Raw genomic sequence first — 20344 nt, forward strand, 5'->3', positions numbered from 1 at the left:
TTTAGGTTTTTTTTTTTTTTAAAAAAAAGTCTTCATCCTTTTTAACAATTGTTTAATTTTAACTTTTCATGACAAGTTCAAGATTATGAGATTAAAAGACATTTTGGTAAAAAAAAAGTTTTCTTTATTTTTTTGACATATTTTTAATTAAGATAAAATTACAAAATTCAAAAGTTTTCTTTACTTTTTAGAGCTTGTCCAATTAAAATAAGACAAACATATTGAAGTGAAGTATTATCTTCTACTTATCTCATAGACTCATACATTACTAGTTTGGTACAATATATTATCTTATACTTAAGGACCTAATCTCAGTAAGATGATACTTAATCCCTTAATTGTGCTTCTTACCATAATTAATAAAATAGATAATGTGTTAATATTTCCTGCTAAACTTCTCATTATCAAGTGATAAAGATTTTCTTGCAAACGTCAAGTTAACATTTATAATTATTTTTTTAAGAAAAACAAATATTTGCTGGTTCAACTTGTTTTTGGTGACGGCTCACTTTTTTTATTATTTGGAATTGATCTAGAAAAGGCTAGTATTGTATAATTTGATAGGTATTTTCATTCAACAAAATGTATGGTGGTTGACAATTAAGTTGGATAAAATTATCGCAGAATATTTAATTACGGATAGATTTAGTGTAAATAGTTATGGTAAGTGTAAATTCATGATATTTTCTTTATGTTACATATTTTATATAGATATTTTATAAAATTAATTTAATATTATCTGTTAACTATTAACATTATGCTAAAAATGAATAAAATCGTATACTTGATTAAATACTAAACTTATTGCTTAAAATAATATTATTCAAATCTCACTTAATACTTTTCTTCTTCTTTCTTTAAATGTACATACATATGTATAAAATTCTAAATTTCTCTGTGACACTGACAATAAATTTCTTTGTGACATTAACGATGCTTGCTCAACTGATACTCAATGTCTAATACTGTACTTGAAAACATGAAGTAGTGGCGTGGATTCACTAACTCAATGAATAATAACATTATCTACACTTATAATAGGATAGCAACATTTTAATCATATCCTATAATTTATCTATAATAACATTCTTGAACATATATAATACTTTTTTTCTTCTTTCTTTAGATGTACACACGTATTTGCAAAAATTCTAAATTCTTCTATGATACTTAACGATAAATTCCTCTGTGACACAAACCTTGCTTGCTCAATTGGTACTCAATGTCCACTGTATTTGAAAACATGAAGTAGTGGTGTGGGTTTACAAACTCAATGATTGATAACATTATCAACATCTACACTTATAATAAGAAAGCAACATTTTTAACATATCATATAATATATCTATAACATCTTTACACATATAATTAAGGGTTGTGATAGGGGTGGAGACACATGCCTTTCAGGGTGTCCAATGGAAAACTCTTCGTCGGATTTTTTTTACCATTTATACAAGTAAATGATACGTAAAGTGATAAAATAACATATTTTAAACACTCTAACATGTTGTAGCCCAATAGTTTCAAATGCCTTGAATGAATTTCAGACATCTTGAATAAGCTAGTGTTCACGTGTTCGAATCTCACTATTCCGCCACCAATTCTGTTTATAGAGGTGTCTGAAAAAAATGCATTATAAATACAACTGGAACAAATAATTTTAATTATACAATACTAATAAATATAATAATGAAAAAAATATATATTCACAAAAACTTTAGGCAAATCATATCTAGTAAGTCTTACATTTTTGTGCAACGTTTAAATGAATGATATCTATTATGGAAAAAATAAATAATTGCAAAAAGTTAAATGCAATAAAAAATATATTACGGTGAGTTTATTGTTTCTTTCTTAATCAATGATTTCAAATTCGAGCTTAAATAAGAATAAATGTGAAAAAGTAGGGGAATAATAAAAGTGAAAAAGTCTTTAGGGAGAACATTAGATTGTCGGGGTCTGGTTCTGCGAGTCAAATTCGGCTTTCCAGTCCACCTTCAATGACCCTACCTACCTACTCATCTTTTTCTTCCCCAAAATTTGACTGGTTAATTGGGAAAAATTAGCAATTACCTACAAATGTAGGGGCTATACCAAAATTTTCAAACATGGGAGAGGAGAGAGACAGGAAGAGAAATGAACAAGATATAGGGAGAGAGAGAGAAAACCAAAAGAGGAATAGCTGGATTCACATGGCTGTTTTACTAATGGGTCCTCTTTTTCTCTCTCTTCACCTAACCGACAATTGTGATCTTTGAATCTTAAACAAAGAAGAAAAAACTCAAGAAAAGAATTCTTCTTCTTCCTCGTAATTTTTCTGTTTCCCCCCTTTTCTCTGTTGATTTTGAGCTGGAGAAGTTATGGCTGATGATAAGGTATGGATTTGCATGTGGGTTTTTCTTGTGTGAAGAAAAAGTTCATTTCTTTACTTGTTAAAGCTGATTTCATTTTGGAAATTATATGGGGATTGTTGATTCTTGGAATCAGTGTGTATTGTGTCGAAAGATCATTTCTTTTTAGCCAATCTGAGTTCAAATAGTAGCCCTGTGCAAATCTGTTGTATTGGTTTTGATTATTGAGTATAAATCTGGGTTTAGTTTTGGTTTCTAGTGGAGAAAAGTTGATGGTTCTTTGTTGCATGTTCTTGCTCATCTGATTCTGAAATGAAATGAAATGAAATCTTTGTCTAGTATCCCTGGGCCTGAAATTAATAATTTGGACCCTCAAGTTAGTTTCAGTTTCAGATAGTTGATCTTTTCATCTTCAGGATGCTTTATTAGTTCAGGATCTGGTCTTTTTCGTTTATTTACCTGAGTTTTTTTTTTTTTTTTGTTTTTGGAGAATTTTTGGTGATAGAAATGTCTCTAATCTACTTGAATGTGTTGTTATAGATCTGATCTTAGCCGTCCATTATCCGTTGCTATTAAGTACTTGATCAAGCCATCCAGTTTTGCTTAGCTTTCTTATCAGATACTTGAGTTATGATTTTACTAAACAGGATAAAGTTTTGGGGGTTTGGAAGGGGTGGGGGTGTAGTCTTCCTTTTTTTTTTTTTGTGATACTCTGTGTCTTAGTTATTGAAAATGCTGGTCTGAGATGTATGTTTGATGTGGGACTGTAGGAGATGTCAGCTCCTGTTATGGATGGGAACGATGCAGTGACCGGTCATATAATTTCCACAACCATTGGGGGCAAGAATGGCGAGCCAAAGCAGGTAGACATGATGTATTTATCAGAATCTTAAGTTTATTAGTTAGAGATAGTTTGTCTTTTTTATATGTATTGCTTCTCATGTTGGAGGTCTCAAGTTTGAAACTCCTTGCCAGCAAAAGCAAGGGGGTTGCCTTCTGGGTCGAGCTTGTCGCACCGGGCTTGCCTAGTGCGGACCTCTATGCATAGGAGCGGGGATTTTACCCTGCGCGCGCCCAAAGGGTAGCGGCTGCGGGTTTCCCTTGAATAAAAAAAATAAAAATATGTATTGTTTTGTCACTAGAAGAATGATCAAAATAGTCCGGGCATGCTACACACTTTTGTAAATTGACACAAATAGTTTACACTTTAATTTTTCTTTTACATGTTTGCATGTCTCATATTGAATCATGAGCATGTGTAACCTGCTTTATTACACGAAACTGAAAATCTGTTTGCCTTTCAATATTATTTGGTGCAGACAGTCAGTTACATGGCTGAACGTGTTGTGGGGACTGGATCGTTTGGAATTGTCTTTCAGGTATATGAACATGTATCTTCTTGTTTTGCTATTCCTTTTTTTTTAAAATTTTAAAAAAAAGGAAAATCAAAAAAACTTTTGGTTTGACGTTATGCTTCTCTTATGAAGGCAAAATGCCTGGAAAATGGGGAGACTGTGGCAATAAAGAAGGTTCTGCAAGACCGTAGATACAAGAATCGTGAGTTGCAGCTAATGCGCACTATGGATCACACAAATGTTGTTTGCCTAAAGCACTGCTTCTATTCAACTACGAGTACAAATGAACTTTTTCTCAATTTAGTCATGGAATATGTTCCAGAAACTATGTATAGAGTGCTAAAGCATTATAGCAATATGAACCAGAGAATGCCACTCATCTATGTTAAGCTTTACACCTATCAAGTGAGTGAAGTGCTTTCCTGAGTAGTATTTTTGTTTCCTAAGTTTGAGCAATACAAAGTGGTATTATTGTTTCCTAAGCTTTGAGCCATACTAAGATTTAGATGTTTTCAGGTATTTAGAGGGCTGGCTTACATGCATACTGTTGCTGGCGTATGCCACAGGGACTTGAAGCCTCAGAATGTTTTGGTAATGCATCTTTCAAGCTGCTAAATTTGCATAGCAAATTATGGCTTTTTTCCCCTTATGTCATTGTTTGCTGTCACAGGTAGACCCTCTTACTCACCAAGTAAAGATTTGCGATTTTGGAAGCGCGAAAGTGCTGGTAAGTGTAAATCATAAGAGTTTCTGTAGCTATTCTCATTTTTGTACTAAAGATTATGGATTTGATCCGTCTTCCTGAGATGTACACTGTTGTTAATTCAAACTTAGTCAGCAATAATTCTGACTTAAGTACCTTTTGGCCTCATTGTATTCATTAATGTTAGAGTCAACTGTAAATTGATCCTTTCTAGATGTCCAGGATATGTTGATTCTTCGTACATTTGTTATCGAATACTAGATAACACATGTAGTTAAATATTTATTGTTGAAATATTTCTGAGGCATGCTAGTTCTCTTGGGAGAAGATCCTGTTAACCATGATTTTGTGATTGGTCAGATTCTGTAGAGTCACCTGTTTGTTGATCTTGTTGCCACTTTCAGGTGTTGTGTTTTATTATAAGTTGAGTCTGACCATGTTTGAGTTAGTTGATGTTTGCTATTTAACCATGGTGCAGTGCTATAATTCTAAGTTACCTCCCTTAGCATATCCCTTGAACTGGCAAATTCATAATGTAATGTTTTTTTTTTCTTTTTCTTGGGAGGACATGTGGAAATTTATACCTTTGATGGGGTTTTCACCTTTTCAGTGGCTTTAAATAAGAAAGCAATAGGTTTCCACTTCCCACGACTGTGAATTCATTAGCTTAGTTTTAACTATTGCAAGCTTATGGTGTAGACTATGTCATTTCAGCAAGCTTCCTTTGTGTGAGAATTACTCAATTTTAAGGTTGTGGTTGGTTCTTATATTTATGGAAGTACCATATATTATCAGGTTAAAGGAGAAGCAAACATCTCATACATCTGCTCGCGGTTTTATCGGGCTCCTGAACTCATATTTGGTGCAACAGAGTACACTACTTCAATTGATATCTGGTCAGCTGGCTGTGTCCTTGCTGAGCTTCTTCTGGGCCAGGTTTGTGGTGATCTAAACTTCTATAGCTTGCATACTGTCCATGAAATCTCTGCGGTCTTTTCTGGTGCACTATTCCAATTTCTAACCAATTTTTGCAATCATCTTCTTGCAGCCATTGTTCCCAGGAGAAAATGCTGTGGACCAGCTTGTTGAGATAATCAAGGTGCTGTGATAAATTCTTGTTTACTGATTGTAGCAGGTTTGTGGTGATCTAGACTTCTATAGGTTACTGATTCTTGTTTCATTTGCTTCATCTTATAGGTACTTGGAACACCGACAAGGGAGGAAATTCGCTGTATGAATCCAAACTATACTGATTTTAGGTTTCCACAAATCAAAGCACACCCTTGGCATAAGGTATGCTTTCACTTGACTTTAGTTGTACCTAGTGGAGCAACAATTTGTTGTCTTGCTGCTTGCTGTGTAGATCATTCCTGTTGAATTTTGTACTGAGATTTAACTAAGTTGTCAAGGGAGTTCTTTTTCTTAAAAGCAGATATTTCTTTAGTTGATAAGAGGCCCAAAAAAATGAAAGAAAAAGGAGCGAGCATCTCTGACGTATAAAGCTTGTTTAAACTTTCTCCTATAGAATATAGGTGCTGGCTTGTTGATGGAATGTTTGAAAATGTAATTATTTAGAGATCCCTCGAGGTTCCTTTTTCATTCTAAAAGAAGAGATTCCTCTAGGTTATATCTTAGTTTCTGTTAATTGAAATTCGTTATAAATCTGCATCACATTATTAAGCTTGGATTTTGTTGTTTTTCCATTTATCATTTCTTCATAATCATTTTGGATTCAAAAGCTATGAATCCAAGTCTTTAATCCTTTAGAAGAATATGCTTTTCCATTAGTTGCAACTTGAGAGACAAAGAAGTTATACAGGGCAATACCCCAACAAATACCAGACACGAGGCATTTCTTGAGTTTGTTCATGCTCTATGAGTATGGAAATAGTCTTGTTTAGTGACTTTGTTCTAAATCAGATATAACCTTAGATTGGCTTCCCTGAAGAGTACTCATTCTGCCAAGCAGCATATCTATTAAATACCAAGGAAACAATATCAGTAAACCTTAGAAAAGTAATAGATACTGAAAGCCAATACCAATTGAAATCGGGTTTTCAGTGGATTTGTCCTCTGCATCCTGATGACTGTATTTTATTCTTACAAAACAATGTTAATGACAAAAATGCAAATAAATTCTTTTGTTGTTTCCGAGCTCGTGTATATCATGATCTGCTGCTAACTTACTTGTTGTGTCTGGTCTCAGGTTTTCCACAAACGGATGCCTCCTGAAGCAATTGACCTTGCTTCTCGGCTACTGCAGTACTCACCAAGTCTACGTTGCACTGCAGTAAGTTCAATTTTATTTTCCTGATGTCATTCGTTTAAACAACAGTTCCTGTATCACAATTACCATTTCTTCATTCGGGGTGGCCATTTCTGTGGTCCTTTTTATCCTCCCACATCTCTGTGTTGTTTTTACTGATTTGTTACCATCGTTCAGCACGCACATTGTTTCTTTGTTTATTGAACAGTGAATCTCTAAATCTATTAAATTAATATGCTTCTCATTTTGCAGCTTGAAGCATGTGCTCATCCTTTCTTTGATGAACTTCGTGAACCAAATGCACGTCTTCCCAATGGTCGCCCATTGCCCCCTCTCTTCAATTTTAAGCAGGAGGTACGGCTTTCATGTGTTTATTCTTAAATTAAATGTTGTACCATCCATGCTTTATTCTTCCGGATCTCAGCTGAAGGGCACTCCAGGGTAGTACGGTAGGCATTCAATGTGATTAAATTCTTCAGATTACCCAAAGGCCAGACTATAGAAGTCAGTTTGGTACTTAAACAAAGATTTAGAATGATTGATTCCATCAACCCACTGGAAGGCAGTTACGGTTTCTGATACCCTGTGGCTGGTGGTAATAGTTGATCATTGATCCAAGTCCGTAGTATGCACTGGAAAATGAATGCGAGCACATTCTTATTCTGGAGCATGGATGTGTTATGCAATGAATCATCTTTATACAGGGGCCTCATGTTTAAAGTTGGTGTTTTGGAATGGGAAGCTTGATGAGGGTATTGCAATCTAGCATGTCATAAGTTATGCTTCTTGGAGGTATTGCCGGCCACTGGTATACAACACAATGACATAGGACTCATTCTGGATTTGGCAAAAAATAATGGTTCCCTGGCCAAGGAAAGGCATAATTGAGAGGACAACGAAGATGGAGATTGAGATAGAAAACAAAAGGAGAAAAAGGAGAAGAAACAAAAGGCCAGAAACAGACAGGCATCCTTTATGTGTGAAGATTGACAAAAGGATCTGTAGCCATTCGTCGAACTTAGAAGAAGAGGAGGTCCATTGGTCACTAGAGTATTTTTGTTTCTTTTTTTGTTAGTAGCTGGGGTAGATTAGGCTTCTAAGAAATGGACTGAGCCTATACTTAATTGGCCAAGAATAAGTTGGGCTACTTAACATTAAGGTTTATACAACATAACAATACCACTGGATTAAATGGCTTAATGGTGGTCCTTCCATATTGTTCTTTGAAACAAGCCTTTGAGGTTCTTATGATTCTGTGGGAAAGTTATGTTAGAGGTTGGGTGAAAATCATTCTAGCTAAGAAGTTCTGATGATTAAATTAGTGTCGATAGCGAGAACAAGTAGACTAGTCTAGTGGTGAGAAACATCTCTGGTGGACTGTGTCAGTATATTTATTGGGGTGGAGTGACCTTGAGGTGTTTGAGATTACACCTTGAAAAACAGGAAGGCCCTTTTGTCCAATACCATGATGTCAGATAACAGGTTCTAAGTGAGGTACTTGCATTGGTAAAGAAGCTATGCACTGTCACTGAATCTTAATTAAAGAAAGCCCTTTCATCCTAATCCCATATCTACTGACAAGAGGGCCAGGGAGAAGACTGAAGAGTCCTAATCCCATATCTACTGACAAGAGGGCCAGGGAGAAGCCTGAAGAGTTGAACTCCCTCAATAAATAGTATAGTATCTTGTAAGATGCTGGGAGAAAGACGCGATAATATGTATCTGTAAAGGATAAAACCTCATTGTTCAGTGATCTTCATTCTAATTGGTTACTAAGGAGATGTTAGTCACAGCAGCATTTTAATTATAAGGATGGGGAAAATTGTTAAAGCATGCATTTCTGCAAAGAGCACAACTTAACTGTACATATCTTTAGCTGGAATTGCCATCTTCAATTGTCCATTAGAATTTAGAAGCATGTCAAGGCCATTAATATTGAAAAACTGTATTACTATCACAGTTACGCATTCTATACTTGCCTATTTTAAGTTAACTCTATTGCTTATCCACCTATATTTTTCCTGGTTTCAGTTGTCTGGTGCCTCTCCGGACCTCGTAAACAGGCTGATACCAGACCATATAAAAAGGCAGATGGGCCTGCATCTTTTTGCATCCCACGGTGACATGACGTGAAGTATATGCTTAGTAAGTATACTAGTTTATGATCTATATATGAAGGGATCCAAGTTACATCCCTCCAAAGCAGAGGAGTCCAGCATAACAAGCGACAGTATCTCCTGGTCGAAAAGGACAATGTAATGGGCTGCAGTGCATTTTAGTTCTGTACTTTGTATTATCTTTTTTGTTCCACTCTTCAAAGTCTTCCTATCTTAGCAGCCAACTAGTGAAAAGGAAATATGTTTTTGTACATGTTTGTTAGTAGTATATTGACCAGAGCTTCCGGGGACACGATTGAATATGCATGGACAAGTTGCAAGGCTCCAAAAGGATTGCCAGGACTTGAAAGGGAAGTGTTTTTTTTTCTTCTTAAGTTGATATCTCACTTCAGTTTGTATTTAGCAGTCTTGTACTTTGAAAGGAATTGCAAGCAAATTTGTGTTACAGTTGCTCTATGTGATTATATGATTAATCAAACATATCTATTTTGTTGCCTCTTCATATGTTCTTGTCGTTTTAACCTTAATTCCTGATGCTTCCTACTTTTCATTTCATGACAACCTTTGGTTTGGACCTGTTCTCTTCATAGAGACATCATTTTTAAAAATGAATTAAGACATAATTCCTGATGCTTCCTACTTTTCATTTCATGACAACCTTTGGTTTGGACCTGTTCTCTTCATAGAGACCTCATTTTTAAAAATGAATTAAGACAAAGATTTTGTTACTCTTTCCGTTCAACAATAGTTGTTCAACAATACTTGTTCAATTTAGAAAATTAAGAGATAATTTACCTTTTGTGTCTATTTTATCCTTGTTATTAAACACTATTTACCATCTAACACATTTTTCAAAGCATTAAATTTAATAAAGTCAAAGAATGATATATTAATATTATTCCTATTATTTATTATTTCTTAAGAAGTGTATCAAGTTTATAGTGGACAATCATTATTGGATAGAAGAAGTATCTTATTTTTCTATACAGTATACCCACTTACAATATTATTATGAAATTAAAGAAAATAAACTATAAATGCAATAATCAAATATCATAATTAAACACAAACAACACAGAAGGGTTTGTATGGGTCTGTTTAACTCTTAAAAGAAACGAAAGTGATATTCGAAAGCAATTTCTCAAACGAGAGTGATTGATTATTTTTTGGGTGTGTATATGATTCTGTGCTAACAATCTGTTTCATTTTGTAAGGGTCAATCTATCCCCACAGTAAACACCAATGGCGAGCACTTCAAAACTTAAATGAAATGATTCGCTGAGCAAGATCTATTTGATACAAATTTAAATTAGTTAAGCTTCAATGGGATGAGAATTAAAATTATTGTTAAAAAGAAAATAAATAGTGCTCTCTTTGTTTTTTTTTATTTGTCATTTTTTTACTTTGCACTTGCATTAAGAAATAATGTAACTTTATCCTTCTATCCTTTTTTTTTTTTGGAACTCAAGTTTTCAATCAATGAATTTGAATTAATTTATTTTGATTAATTAATTTAACCAATCGACATGAATCATTTACTTAACTTTTCTAAGTTGGTCAAATGTATATATTCAAGGCTAATAACTCACAAGGATAAAAAAGGAACAATATGGTAATTTATGCATTGATTTTATGAAAAAACAAATATTATGAACCAACTATTTATAGAAAGGAATAACATATAAAAAGGAACGGAGGGAGTATAATACATATTTTTATTGTGTCTAATGAGTATATTTAGAGAAAGGGTAATGTTAAATGGTCAGAAAATTTGACCAAAAATTTAAAAACTTTATAGTATTTTTATTATTTTAAAATAAATTGATTTTTTTTTCATTTTTTAATTAAAATGTATTAAAATTAAAAGGATAAAAATATAAAATAATATAGAAAAAATATCATTCTGACTAAATTTTTTGGATTTTTTTGAGAGAAAAATAGATTAGTTTTTGGGTGTGTATGGGATTCCGTACTAATTGTCTGTTTCATTTTGTAAGGGTCAAAGTATCTCGCACTTCAAAACTTATATTATATGAAATGATTCGGTGCTTCTTTACCCACAATACATTCTCTTTTAATTGGTTAAAATACAGTCCAGCCAATGAATACCCTCTGTTCACTATCCTTACAGTGTTGCTTATCTCATAGGAAATACACTATTGCTGTCCTCTTACGGAAGACAAGGGGACACTCCCCAAATCTCAAGACTTTGATCTTAATTTTCTTTTCCAACCCACTTTTAAAATCACTACTAGGAGTACTTGCTGAGAATTTTCACGTCGGTAGAGGGATAATTAATCTCTTTATATGAACTTGGACAAATATTTTCTAATGAGTTAACTTTTAGGGTTGAGTTATGTCTAGTTATCATATCTTTACATGGTATCAAATTCAGACTCATATCAATTTGTTGTTCACTGATGTTGGACCCCCGTTTAGAAGTGTTCACACTCCGATTGAGGTCTGGGTGTGCAGGGGAGTGTTAAAAATTTTCACAGCAGTAGAGGGATAAAAAATTGATCTCCTTATATAGACTTGGGCAAACCTCCCCTCATGAGCTAGCCTTTTGGATTTGGTTAGGTTCAACTTTCAAGTGTTATATTTTTACATGAGCTAGTTTATCTTTAGCTTTTGGAGTTGAGTTAGGTCCATGTGTCATATCTTTTCAGTACTACAATTTGCTTGTATTATGAATAAGACTAATATTTTCCATTTATTCCCCCCAAAAATTTTTCTTTTTGAAGAAAATATTTTTTATCAATCTGAATAATTCAGATTTGCATCATATAAGTTTAGAGGTGGAGTAATAATTTAAACTTTATAAATTTTAAATTCAATGATAGAGATATTCACGGTTAGTAATTGGGTTCTAATTTTTATACATATATATTTATAAATAAATTTAAGATTTGAACTAAATTTATTAAATTCCATCCATCATATCATATACTTCTTATGATACTAAAAAGTGCTTCTTTCTGCAATGATTTCGTGGGGTTTCCCATTTGGCTTGTTGAGGGACTATTAATGACTCTAAGGAAAAACAACAACATTTAGAAAAATTCCACAAATAGGAAAATGACAGTAAGAAAAAGAGAGTACAAATTTACATCTCTTTGTAGGATGAATCTGAAGAGTTTTTACAAAGTAACAAATTTTTATACTTAAATTGGTACTAATACTTCGGATTCTCTTTTCTTAATTAAAAAATAAAAAACCAAACAAGACTTTTCAGCCATTTATAAGCTCGAGGGAAATATATTTTATTGTGATACTCTACTGCTGCACAATGATGAATTCTAAAAAGGACTTGTTCTGAAAGCTCTGCACCAAAATCTTTCTTTTGGGTAATTAGCTTTTTGGATCCAAATGGCAACTTTGCTACTCATTTTCTCATTTCTTCTTCATTGGGTGGCCACCACTCCAGCTTCCATGGGTTTTCTTTCACCTAAAGGTGTCAACTATGAAGGTAAAGATTAAAACTTTACTATAATCCAATCATTTCTTGTTTTTTTTTTCCCAGTGAAAAATCCAAACTTTATTGCTTAGCACTTGTTTATTTTTGTTTTCATAGTTTAGAGTGGTAAAGATGAAAACTTTACTACAATCCAAACATTTGCTGTTTTTTTTTCCAGTGAAAAATCCAAACTTTGTTGCTTAGCACTGTTTATAAGCATTTATTTGTTTATATTTTCATAGTTATGGTAACTTTACTTAAAGATTTGTTGAATTTATTGTGGGGTAAGCAGTGGCAGCATTGATGTCTATGAAGAATAGAATGAGAGATGAATACCATGTGTTAGATGGATGGGATATAAATTCTGTTGATCCTTGTACTTGGTACATGGTTGGTTGTTCTTCAGAAGGCTTTGTTATTTCTCTGTGAGTTTTCTCCCTTTCTGTTACATCTTGTCCATTTCTTTTCCCTTTCTGTGAAAATAATTTATTATTATTCTTTGGTTATATATTCTTGGCAGTGAAATGGCAAGTATGGGATTATCTGGCACACTTTCGCCTAGTATTGGGAATTTAACTCATCTTCGGACAATGTAAGACTAATTTGACATGAATTTCCCCCTTTATTCTTATTTTGATGTGATGCTGCTCACATATATCCTGGAGATACTTGAAGTTAAAATCACATAGTACTTTTAGTTTAATAATTACTAATACTATCAAGAGTGACATTAAGTGATTTAATTGCAAGATATGTTGAAAAATATCTTTTAATATTATCTGTTAAAGTCATTTTTGCATTGGTTTTTGTTGTAGGTTGTTGCAGAATAATCATTTATCTGGTCCAATTCCTACTGAAATTGGACAGCTCACTGAACTGCTGACCCTTGATTTGTCTGGTAATCAGTTTGATGGAGGAATTCCTAGGGCGTTGGGTCGCCTAATTTATTTAAATTACTTGTGAGTGTAGGCTAAACTCTTGATTTTGTTCTATCTTTATTACTCGTATGTTACAGTTCCCCTTGTTGGCTGTGTATGTAATCCTTTGGTGTGTCAAATTCTCAGGAGGCTTAGCAGGAACAGATTGTCTGGACAAATTCCTAAACCTGTGGCATACCTTTCAGGTCTTTCATTCTTGTATGTCTTCCATCCATGACATTTATATGTCCAATACAAGGGCTATATGAGAGTTAAATAAACTGTGGATGGTGTTGTGTAGGGACTTATCATTCAATAACCTTAGTGGTCCAACTCCAAAAATTTTGGCCAAAGACTACAGGTAAGATCCAAGGAAATATTATTATATCTGTCTCAATGTTTGGTCCTCAATAGTCGGTGAACTGGAAGAATCCTTCGGGTCTCTAGTTTGATGAATCAAGGAATTCAGAGTTTACACTTTTACTATGAGGAGGATGGTATATGCCACAGTACTGTGCCGGAATCTTATTCATTAATGGAGTTTAAGATAAACACCTTGATCTTAAATTCAACTGCAAAATAGAAGCTTGATTCAATATTGTTGCATCTGCGACATGCCATATGGCGCAGTGCCACACATAATGTTTCTCTCGTAATAAAGTTATGCTTTCTATAGTTTTAGTAACTGTTATCTTGCATTCCAATTTGTTGTTGTGGTATGTCCCTTCACTGGAAACCAGCAGTCAGTTCTTGCAGACCTGAAAGTAATATCTCAAATCTCATTATCAAAAAAAAAAAGAAGAAAAGAAGAAGTAATATCTCAAATCTCCTTATCAAAAAAAGAAGAAGTAATATCTCAAATCTTATCATTGAAGTATTATCTTCTTACCTGGTCTAATGGAACTTCCATGATGTTTGTTTGATATAATTCCTATATTGCTAAATATGCTAATGTCAAGCAGAATATTTGCTTGAGATAATGTCTGATGTTATAGAAGTTTTCTATCCTACTTGCAATGCTTGTTGATTACCTTCCCCCTGGCATCATACTAGCAACCCTTCGGGTTCTTTTGTATTCTATTTCAGCTTATAATTTGGTTGTTGCCTTAGTATTGCAGGAAACAGATTTCTTTGCTCTGCATTGACCACACAAATTTGTGGGGGTGTGCCAAAACCAGTAAATGGTATTGTTGAAATTTTACCAGAACTTGTCATTATATTGAGGCTGATGTTTTTAATCAAACTCTATTTTTACCATGCAGAAACATCTTCAGACAAGAGGATTAGCAATCATCATCGATGGGTTGTTTCTGTTAGCGTTGGGGTCAGTTGCACATTCATAGTTACAATCATGCTTCTGGTTTGTTGGGTGCATTGGTACAGATCTCGTGTCCTCACAGGATATGGTAATTACAAGAATAGAAACACATCTCCGATTTCTTGCACATTAAGACCTAGATACATTATGAGTCTCTGATCATTTGATCTGCAGTGCAACACGATTGTGAGTTCGCCACTGGCCACCTGAAGAGATTTTCATTTCGTGAACTGCAAATTGCCACTGGAAATTTCAGTTCTAAGAACATACTAGGACAAGGTGGATTTGGAGTGGTTTACAAAGGATACCTTCCAAATAGGACAGTAGTGGCTGTCAAAAGATTAAGAGATCCAAGTTTCACTGGAGAAGTGCAGTTTCAAACAGAAGTTGAGATGATAGGCTTGGCTGTGCATCGGAACCTTCTACGCCTGTATGGATTCTGTACGACTCCCGAGGAAAGATTACTTATTTACCCTTATATGCCAAATGGGAGCGTTGCCGATTGCTTGAGAGGTTTGCTTTGAAGTATATTTGCTTGGTGCTTTTGCTGAAGCATTCTTTTTTCTTGTCACAATAGATTCCGTAAACTGATCAAGTTTAACATATGCATTTCAATTATTCCTAGTGCTCTCAATGTTAATCTGGCAAAAACTGTTGAAAGGTCACGGTTTATGGAAATCGAGGACTTTGTGCTTTATTTTTACTGTACATCTGAAAACACCAGGGCCCTATGATGAAAACAACTTTTGATTGATTATCTTAGATAGTTAAATTGGATTTACATTGTCAATGTTTCTTGTGAAAGTGGAATGAAATCTATTATCAACATATCAATCAACAATGCATCAAACCCAATCTAGTTGGGGTTGACTATATGAATTTTTTGTATCCATTGCAATTAAGACTCCTGATGTAGTGCATTACGTAAGTAGGCATGCCTCTAGCAATCTATTGCGACCTTACGTGCTATTAAGCTTAATTTTTATGTGACAGTTTCTATCCATCTTCTGAAAATGCCATTTATGGTATCGACTTACATTATCCATGAATAAAATAAATTGTTATTTGGCAGTAAGGTAACTGTCGTGTTGTCATTAATTTTTAGCATGACCAATTCAAGTCAATTTTTAGGTATATGAACACAAAATCAAGTTGGAATTATTGGAATGTAAACACATTAGCTTGATGTAGTGACTGTGTCATCTTTTGCTCTGTTCTCACATAATCTTTTGTTATCTACCAGACAATGGCCGGGATAAACCATTTTTGGATTGGAGAAAGCGCATGCATATAGCTCTTGGAGCTGCCAGAGGTCTTCTGTATTTGCATGAACAGTGTAATCCTAAAATAATTCACAGAGATGTTAAGGCGGCTAATATTCTGCTTGATGAAAGTTTTGAAGCTGTTGTTGGTGATTTTGGTCTTGCTAAGCTTTTAGACTGTAGAGATTCTCATGTTACAACTGCAGTTCGTGGTACTATAGGTCATATCGCACCAGAGTATTTATCAACTGGTCAATCATCTGAGAAGACAGATGTCTTTGGATATGGGATACTACTTTTGGAACTCATTACAGGACACAAGGCATTAGATGCAGGAATTGGTCAGGGTCAGAAAGGAACTATTCTTGACCGGGTGTGTAGCTTCTAACCCTCCTACTGTTTGAAGCTTTATATAGTTGTGCATATAATTTCTAGACTTTATTTGATTAACCAGTTAATAGTTAATCTTCTTGCAGGATTTTGTTTGACTCATAATCAATATCAATATTTGGCTTGAAATTTTTCACTAAAATTGATGCAATAACTAGTGTCTAACGCAGAAGTTGCTCCACATCTTATGAGAGAAGTACAGTTCCAAAATTCTGAATCATTGCTCGAAAACTTGTTCTTTTTACTGACTGCATAATCTGGTTCATGATCAGTAGGAATTATGGACAACATATTCAAGGTTTTTGAATCACTTACTGATCAGTGCAATAAAATTATTGCTGTGTATTACCTTACTGTTGCATACTTTAAGCCCTTAAATATAAATTATTTGGTTGATTTTTTATCACATATAATGTTACACTTGCATACTTTAAGCCCTTGATTAACTTATTTGGTTGATATTTATTACATTATCATGTAAGTCTGAACAACCATGTATTATGCTAGAATAGTTGTGTGAAAAAAAGTACCCGTTCTATGCTTCTTCAATTATGATTTTTCTTCCTTCTCAGGCTGTTTATGTGGAGTAAAGATTTTCAGAACATGATAGAGCTCAGAGTTTGTTATGTCTATTATTCGGGCCTATTCATTCTGACAACCTGTCCAATTTACAGGTCCGGAATTTATTTGAGGAAAAGAAAGTGGAAATGCTTGCGGATAGGGATCTAAGAGGATGTTTTAATGCAGAGGAGCTAGAGAAAACAGTTGAAGTGGCTCTACAGTGTACTCAATCTAACCCCAATAATCGGCCTAATATGTCGGAAGTTTTGAGAATCCTGGAAGGCGTTACAGAACAAATGGGGCATGTGGACGAATCACAAGGTGGAAGCAACACATGTCAAACAAGGGCTTTCAGCTTCTCTAGGAATTTTAGTGATATTCATGAAGAATCCTCATTTACTTTTGAACCAATTGAGCTTTCAGGACCCAGATAACAAAAGTAGCCTGCACTGGCATCCTCATAATAAGCGTGCAATCTTGATATATCTAGTTCAGCCATACATACGAGTATATTGTTGCTTTAAGTCAATGTCCTAGTACTCTGTAAGTTACTGTAATTTGTAAATTTTGTTGCAAAAACATTCATTATACTAGTTCTTGGTGGTTCACAACCTGTGTTAGAACTAGCTAGATTAACTTCATTTTGGAACTTCATTCTTTGGAAATGACAAACTTCCATACTAGTTCTGCTGTGTTCGTTGAACGTTTGTGATGACAACAGGTCTATGCGTTTCAGAAGTTTGATTCTTACTACTATTTTGTAGTGAGATAAACAAGAATCTAGATTAAGGAGATGCTCCCCATGTTTTGAGTGGCTGTTGTTGGAGAGTTCATTATGGAGTTAAGTCAATGCAACTTATTTCCATGTTGAACTTTTAAAGGCACTTAGAACAAACCTATGACTATTGACTTTCATCAACACCAATAGCTGAAGAAGCTAACTGAAGCTGCTAGGAAAACTAATGAGAGGAATACACAAATAAAACTATCCTACGGTCCTGAAATCAAGAAATTATAGTTGGTGTATAGAATAGTGTGGAGTTGCTTGTAGAGTTTCTTCATGGTACCAAGGCAACTACTATTGGACTCCTAACAAAGTGCTTGGATGAGGTCCATTTCACAAATCCTTGAACAAATGTGGCATTAATGTTTGAAATTGATCGGTTAAAGGTTACTTGATATGTTTTCTTCTGGTACATCTCTGCGAAGTGTAAGGTGGAAGGTTCAACTTTCACATCAACTCCTTGGGGTGGCACAATCTCCAGAGTATAAGATGATATAGGCTCCCCAACATTGGTCACAGTCCTTGTGTATGCTTGTAAATCAGATCCAAGTCTAATTGAAAATGATGGATAGTTTAGTTCTGCTTCAGGAGTAGTTGATGAGCAGTTCACTTGTTGCAAAACAATCAAACTTACAGCTCTACTTGGGTATAATCCGCATAAATAAGGTATATACTCATTTGGTTGGATGTCATAGATCAGTCCCGGATCATTTGCTCTTAATGGGTTAACGTGGCCTGCACCAGTTGCAAAGAAGTCAGCACGGAGGCCCCTTTCGTCTTCAATGGGATTATTTCCAAGGTTTACCAGATCAGCGGTTGTCATGATTGCAGACTTGATAGCAGATGGAGACCATTCTGGATGTGCACTCTTGATCAATGTTACAACTCCTGAAAGGTGAGGACAGGACATTGAAGTGCCAGACAGTGTGTCAAAGGTAGACTTTTTGTTGGTATTGTTCTCCACAGACGTTGGCGATGCTGCAAGGATGCTAATACCAGGACCGATAATATCAGGTTTCAATATGCCAGGGCTTTCTGGAAAAGGGCCTCTAGATGAGAAGGCTGCAACTGCTGGAGCATGATCATCTCCAAATATAGTTCCTTTAAACAAAAATGAAGCCACAGGGGTCGATGTTGAATTTATGTAGGCTTTGATCTTCAGGCCATCAATAAAACTGATATGTGCTGCTGGAAGAACATGAGGTTCAGCGTGTATAGTGAAGCCTTGTGGTTCCTCATTCATGAGTATCATTCCAGCACCCCCAGCATCCTTCACAAAATGTCCTTTATCAAGTCTGTTTATCTTACCACCATCTTCGCAAAAGACTATCTTTCCCTTCACATTAATATTTTTCAAAGACTCGGCATTGCAGAATGGGGCCATCAGATCACTAGAACTTTTTCCAGGGTAAACTAATGGAAGCAGAGTTTGAGAGAAGTCTTCAGGTTGAAAAGCTGATTCACCATCAATTTCTTCACTGTTCCCCAGCAGTACTGTTGCCCTTAGTTTTCTATCAGTGGTGCTAGCACCAACAGTGAGATGCCATGGAGCTCCATTTGCTATTGTGCCATGTTCTGGGCCCATATTACCAGCTGTGGTGCTCACCAGAATGCCATTTTGAATTGCAGTAAATGAACAGAGTGCAATAGAGTCTTCCCAGAAAGGTCTAGAGATATCGTCAATGGAAATAGAAATTACATCAACACCATCTTCGATTGCAGCATCCATAGCAGCAAATGTGTCACCCTCAGAACAAGCAGCGCTAGCGTCACAGACTTTATACATGGCAACATGAGCAAGGGGAGCCACGCCAGAAGCTGTTCCATTAGAAAGTCCAAAAACATTGGCACCACTGACAAAGTTTCCAGCAGCTGTGCTTGCAACATGTGTGCCATGTCCATTCTCATCCAAAGGCGTCCCATTTCCAAACTCCTGGAAATATCTAGCTCCAATGAGCTTGTTGTTGCAGGCTGTAGTAAAGTTGAATTCACACTTGCCCTTCCACTTTGCTGGTGGAGGAGGCACTCCTTCATCATAGAATGATGGATGATCGGGTGTTATCCCTGTGTCTAAAAATCCAATAATCATACCTTTACCATAGTTTATACTTTTCCAGAAGCCTAAGTTCTGGTGCAGCCCCATGAAATGAGTACTGTGGGTGGTCCGTGCATGCAGCAGCCTTTGTGGCCGCACTGATATGATCCCTTCTGTCTCCTGCAGTAGCTCTGCTTCATCTGGTGTTAGTCTAGCTGCAAAACCATTAAGGACATTGCGAAAAGAGTAAATTATGTGCGAGGATGCAGAATCATTTAGACTCGTTTTCTTTGGGGGCAGAAAAGAATGGTGCCACATTTGTAAACTATCCAAGTCAGAGAAAAGTTGGCCATGAAAAGACTCAAGATGGACTATGTAAATATCTGAGTTGCTCTGCTGATTGGTATTACTTGCCTGTATGGCTGAAGAATAAAGACTGAGAGTAAAGATGGCACTTAAAAGAAGTTTCAAATCCATGTTTATCAGTGCTAATTAATGAGACACATTTCTTGTAAACCACATATATATAGTGTTAATTTCTTATGATTGGTTTTGTCATCATTTTTTTTTAACAGTGTCTTCAGTATTGAAGTAATCGAAAGAATTTGAGTGACACTGAAGTTTTGAGAAGGATGTGATTGGTTCTGAACTCTCCAATTGGCTTGAAACGCAATCTCTGTTTGAGCTAAGAAATGAAAGCCTAAGACAAGCCATTTGGAGGTTGCTTTGGTTTTTATTGCAATTAAAAAATCTTTTCAACTAGGCGGCAAAAAACTAATTTTGATCATCTAACATGTTTCACTTGGGAATAACCAATGATTTGCAGGC

The 20344-nt window shown here is 35.1% G+C and overlaps 3 protein-coding genes across 5 annotated transcripts; 2 read left to right on the forward strand and 1 right to left on the reverse strand.

The window, feature by feature from the left end:
• Nucleotides 1–2083: 2083 nt before the first annotated feature.
• On the forward strand, nucleotides 2084–9287 carry LOC125849480 (shaggy-related protein kinase eta). The gene is made up of 12 exons (XM_049529567.1): nucleotides 2084–2375; nucleotides 3122–3214; nucleotides 3671–3730; nucleotides 3839–4111; nucleotides 4223–4297; nucleotides 4377–4433; nucleotides 5205–5345; nucleotides 5458–5508; nucleotides 5607–5702; nucleotides 6616–6699; nucleotides 6928–7029; nucleotides 8707–9287. Exons 1-12 carry the CDS (start codon nucleotides 2361–2363, stop codon nucleotides 8806–8808), a joined length of 1149 nt encoding a protein of 382 aa, XP_049385524.1. The 5' UTR covers nucleotides 2084–2360; the 3' UTR covers nucleotides 8809–9287.
• Nucleotides 9288–12060: 2773 nt separating this feature from the next.
• On the forward strand, nucleotides 12061–17308 carry LOC125849478 (probable LRR receptor-like serine/threonine-protein kinase At5g45780). 3 transcript variants are annotated; one of them, XM_049529562.1, is made up of 11 exons: nucleotides 12061–12261; nucleotides 12542–12674; nucleotides 12770–12841; nucleotides 13065–13208; nucleotides 13314–13385; nucleotides 13468–13527; nucleotides 14277–14350; nucleotides 14429–14572; nucleotides 14659–14997; nucleotides 15728–16119; nucleotides 16811–17308. In XM_049529562.1, exons 1-11 carry the CDS (start codon nucleotides 12162–12164, stop codon nucleotides 17129–17131), a joined length of 1851 nt encoding a protein of 616 aa, XP_049385519.1. In that variant the 5' UTR covers nucleotides 12061–12161; the 3' UTR covers nucleotides 17132–17308. The 3 variants fall into 3 exon arrangements, with proteins under 3 accessions (XP_049385519.1, XP_049385521.1, XP_049385522.1); XM_049529564.1 differs by having other exon boundaries at nucleotides 13314–13372; nucleotides 14285–14350; XM_049529565.1 differs by lacking the exon at nucleotides 14277–14350 and having other exon boundaries at nucleotides 13314–13372.
• Nucleotides 17309–17755: 447 nt separating this feature from the next.
• On the reverse strand, nucleotides 17756–19993 carry LOC125847360 (subtilisin-like protease). The gene has a single exon (XM_049526994.1). It carries the CDS (start codon nucleotides 19991–19993, stop codon nucleotides 17756–17758), a length of 2238 nt encoding a protein of 745 aa, XP_049382951.1.
• Nucleotides 19994–20344: the final 351 nt, after the last annotated feature.

Source organism: Solanum stenotomum, chromosome 12, assembly GCF_019186545.1.
Source record: "Solanum stenotomum isolate F172 chromosome 12, ASM1918654v1, whole genome shotgun sequence".
NCBI lineage: Eukaryota > Viridiplantae > Streptophyta > Magnoliopsida > Solanales > Solanaceae > Solanum > Solanum stenotomum.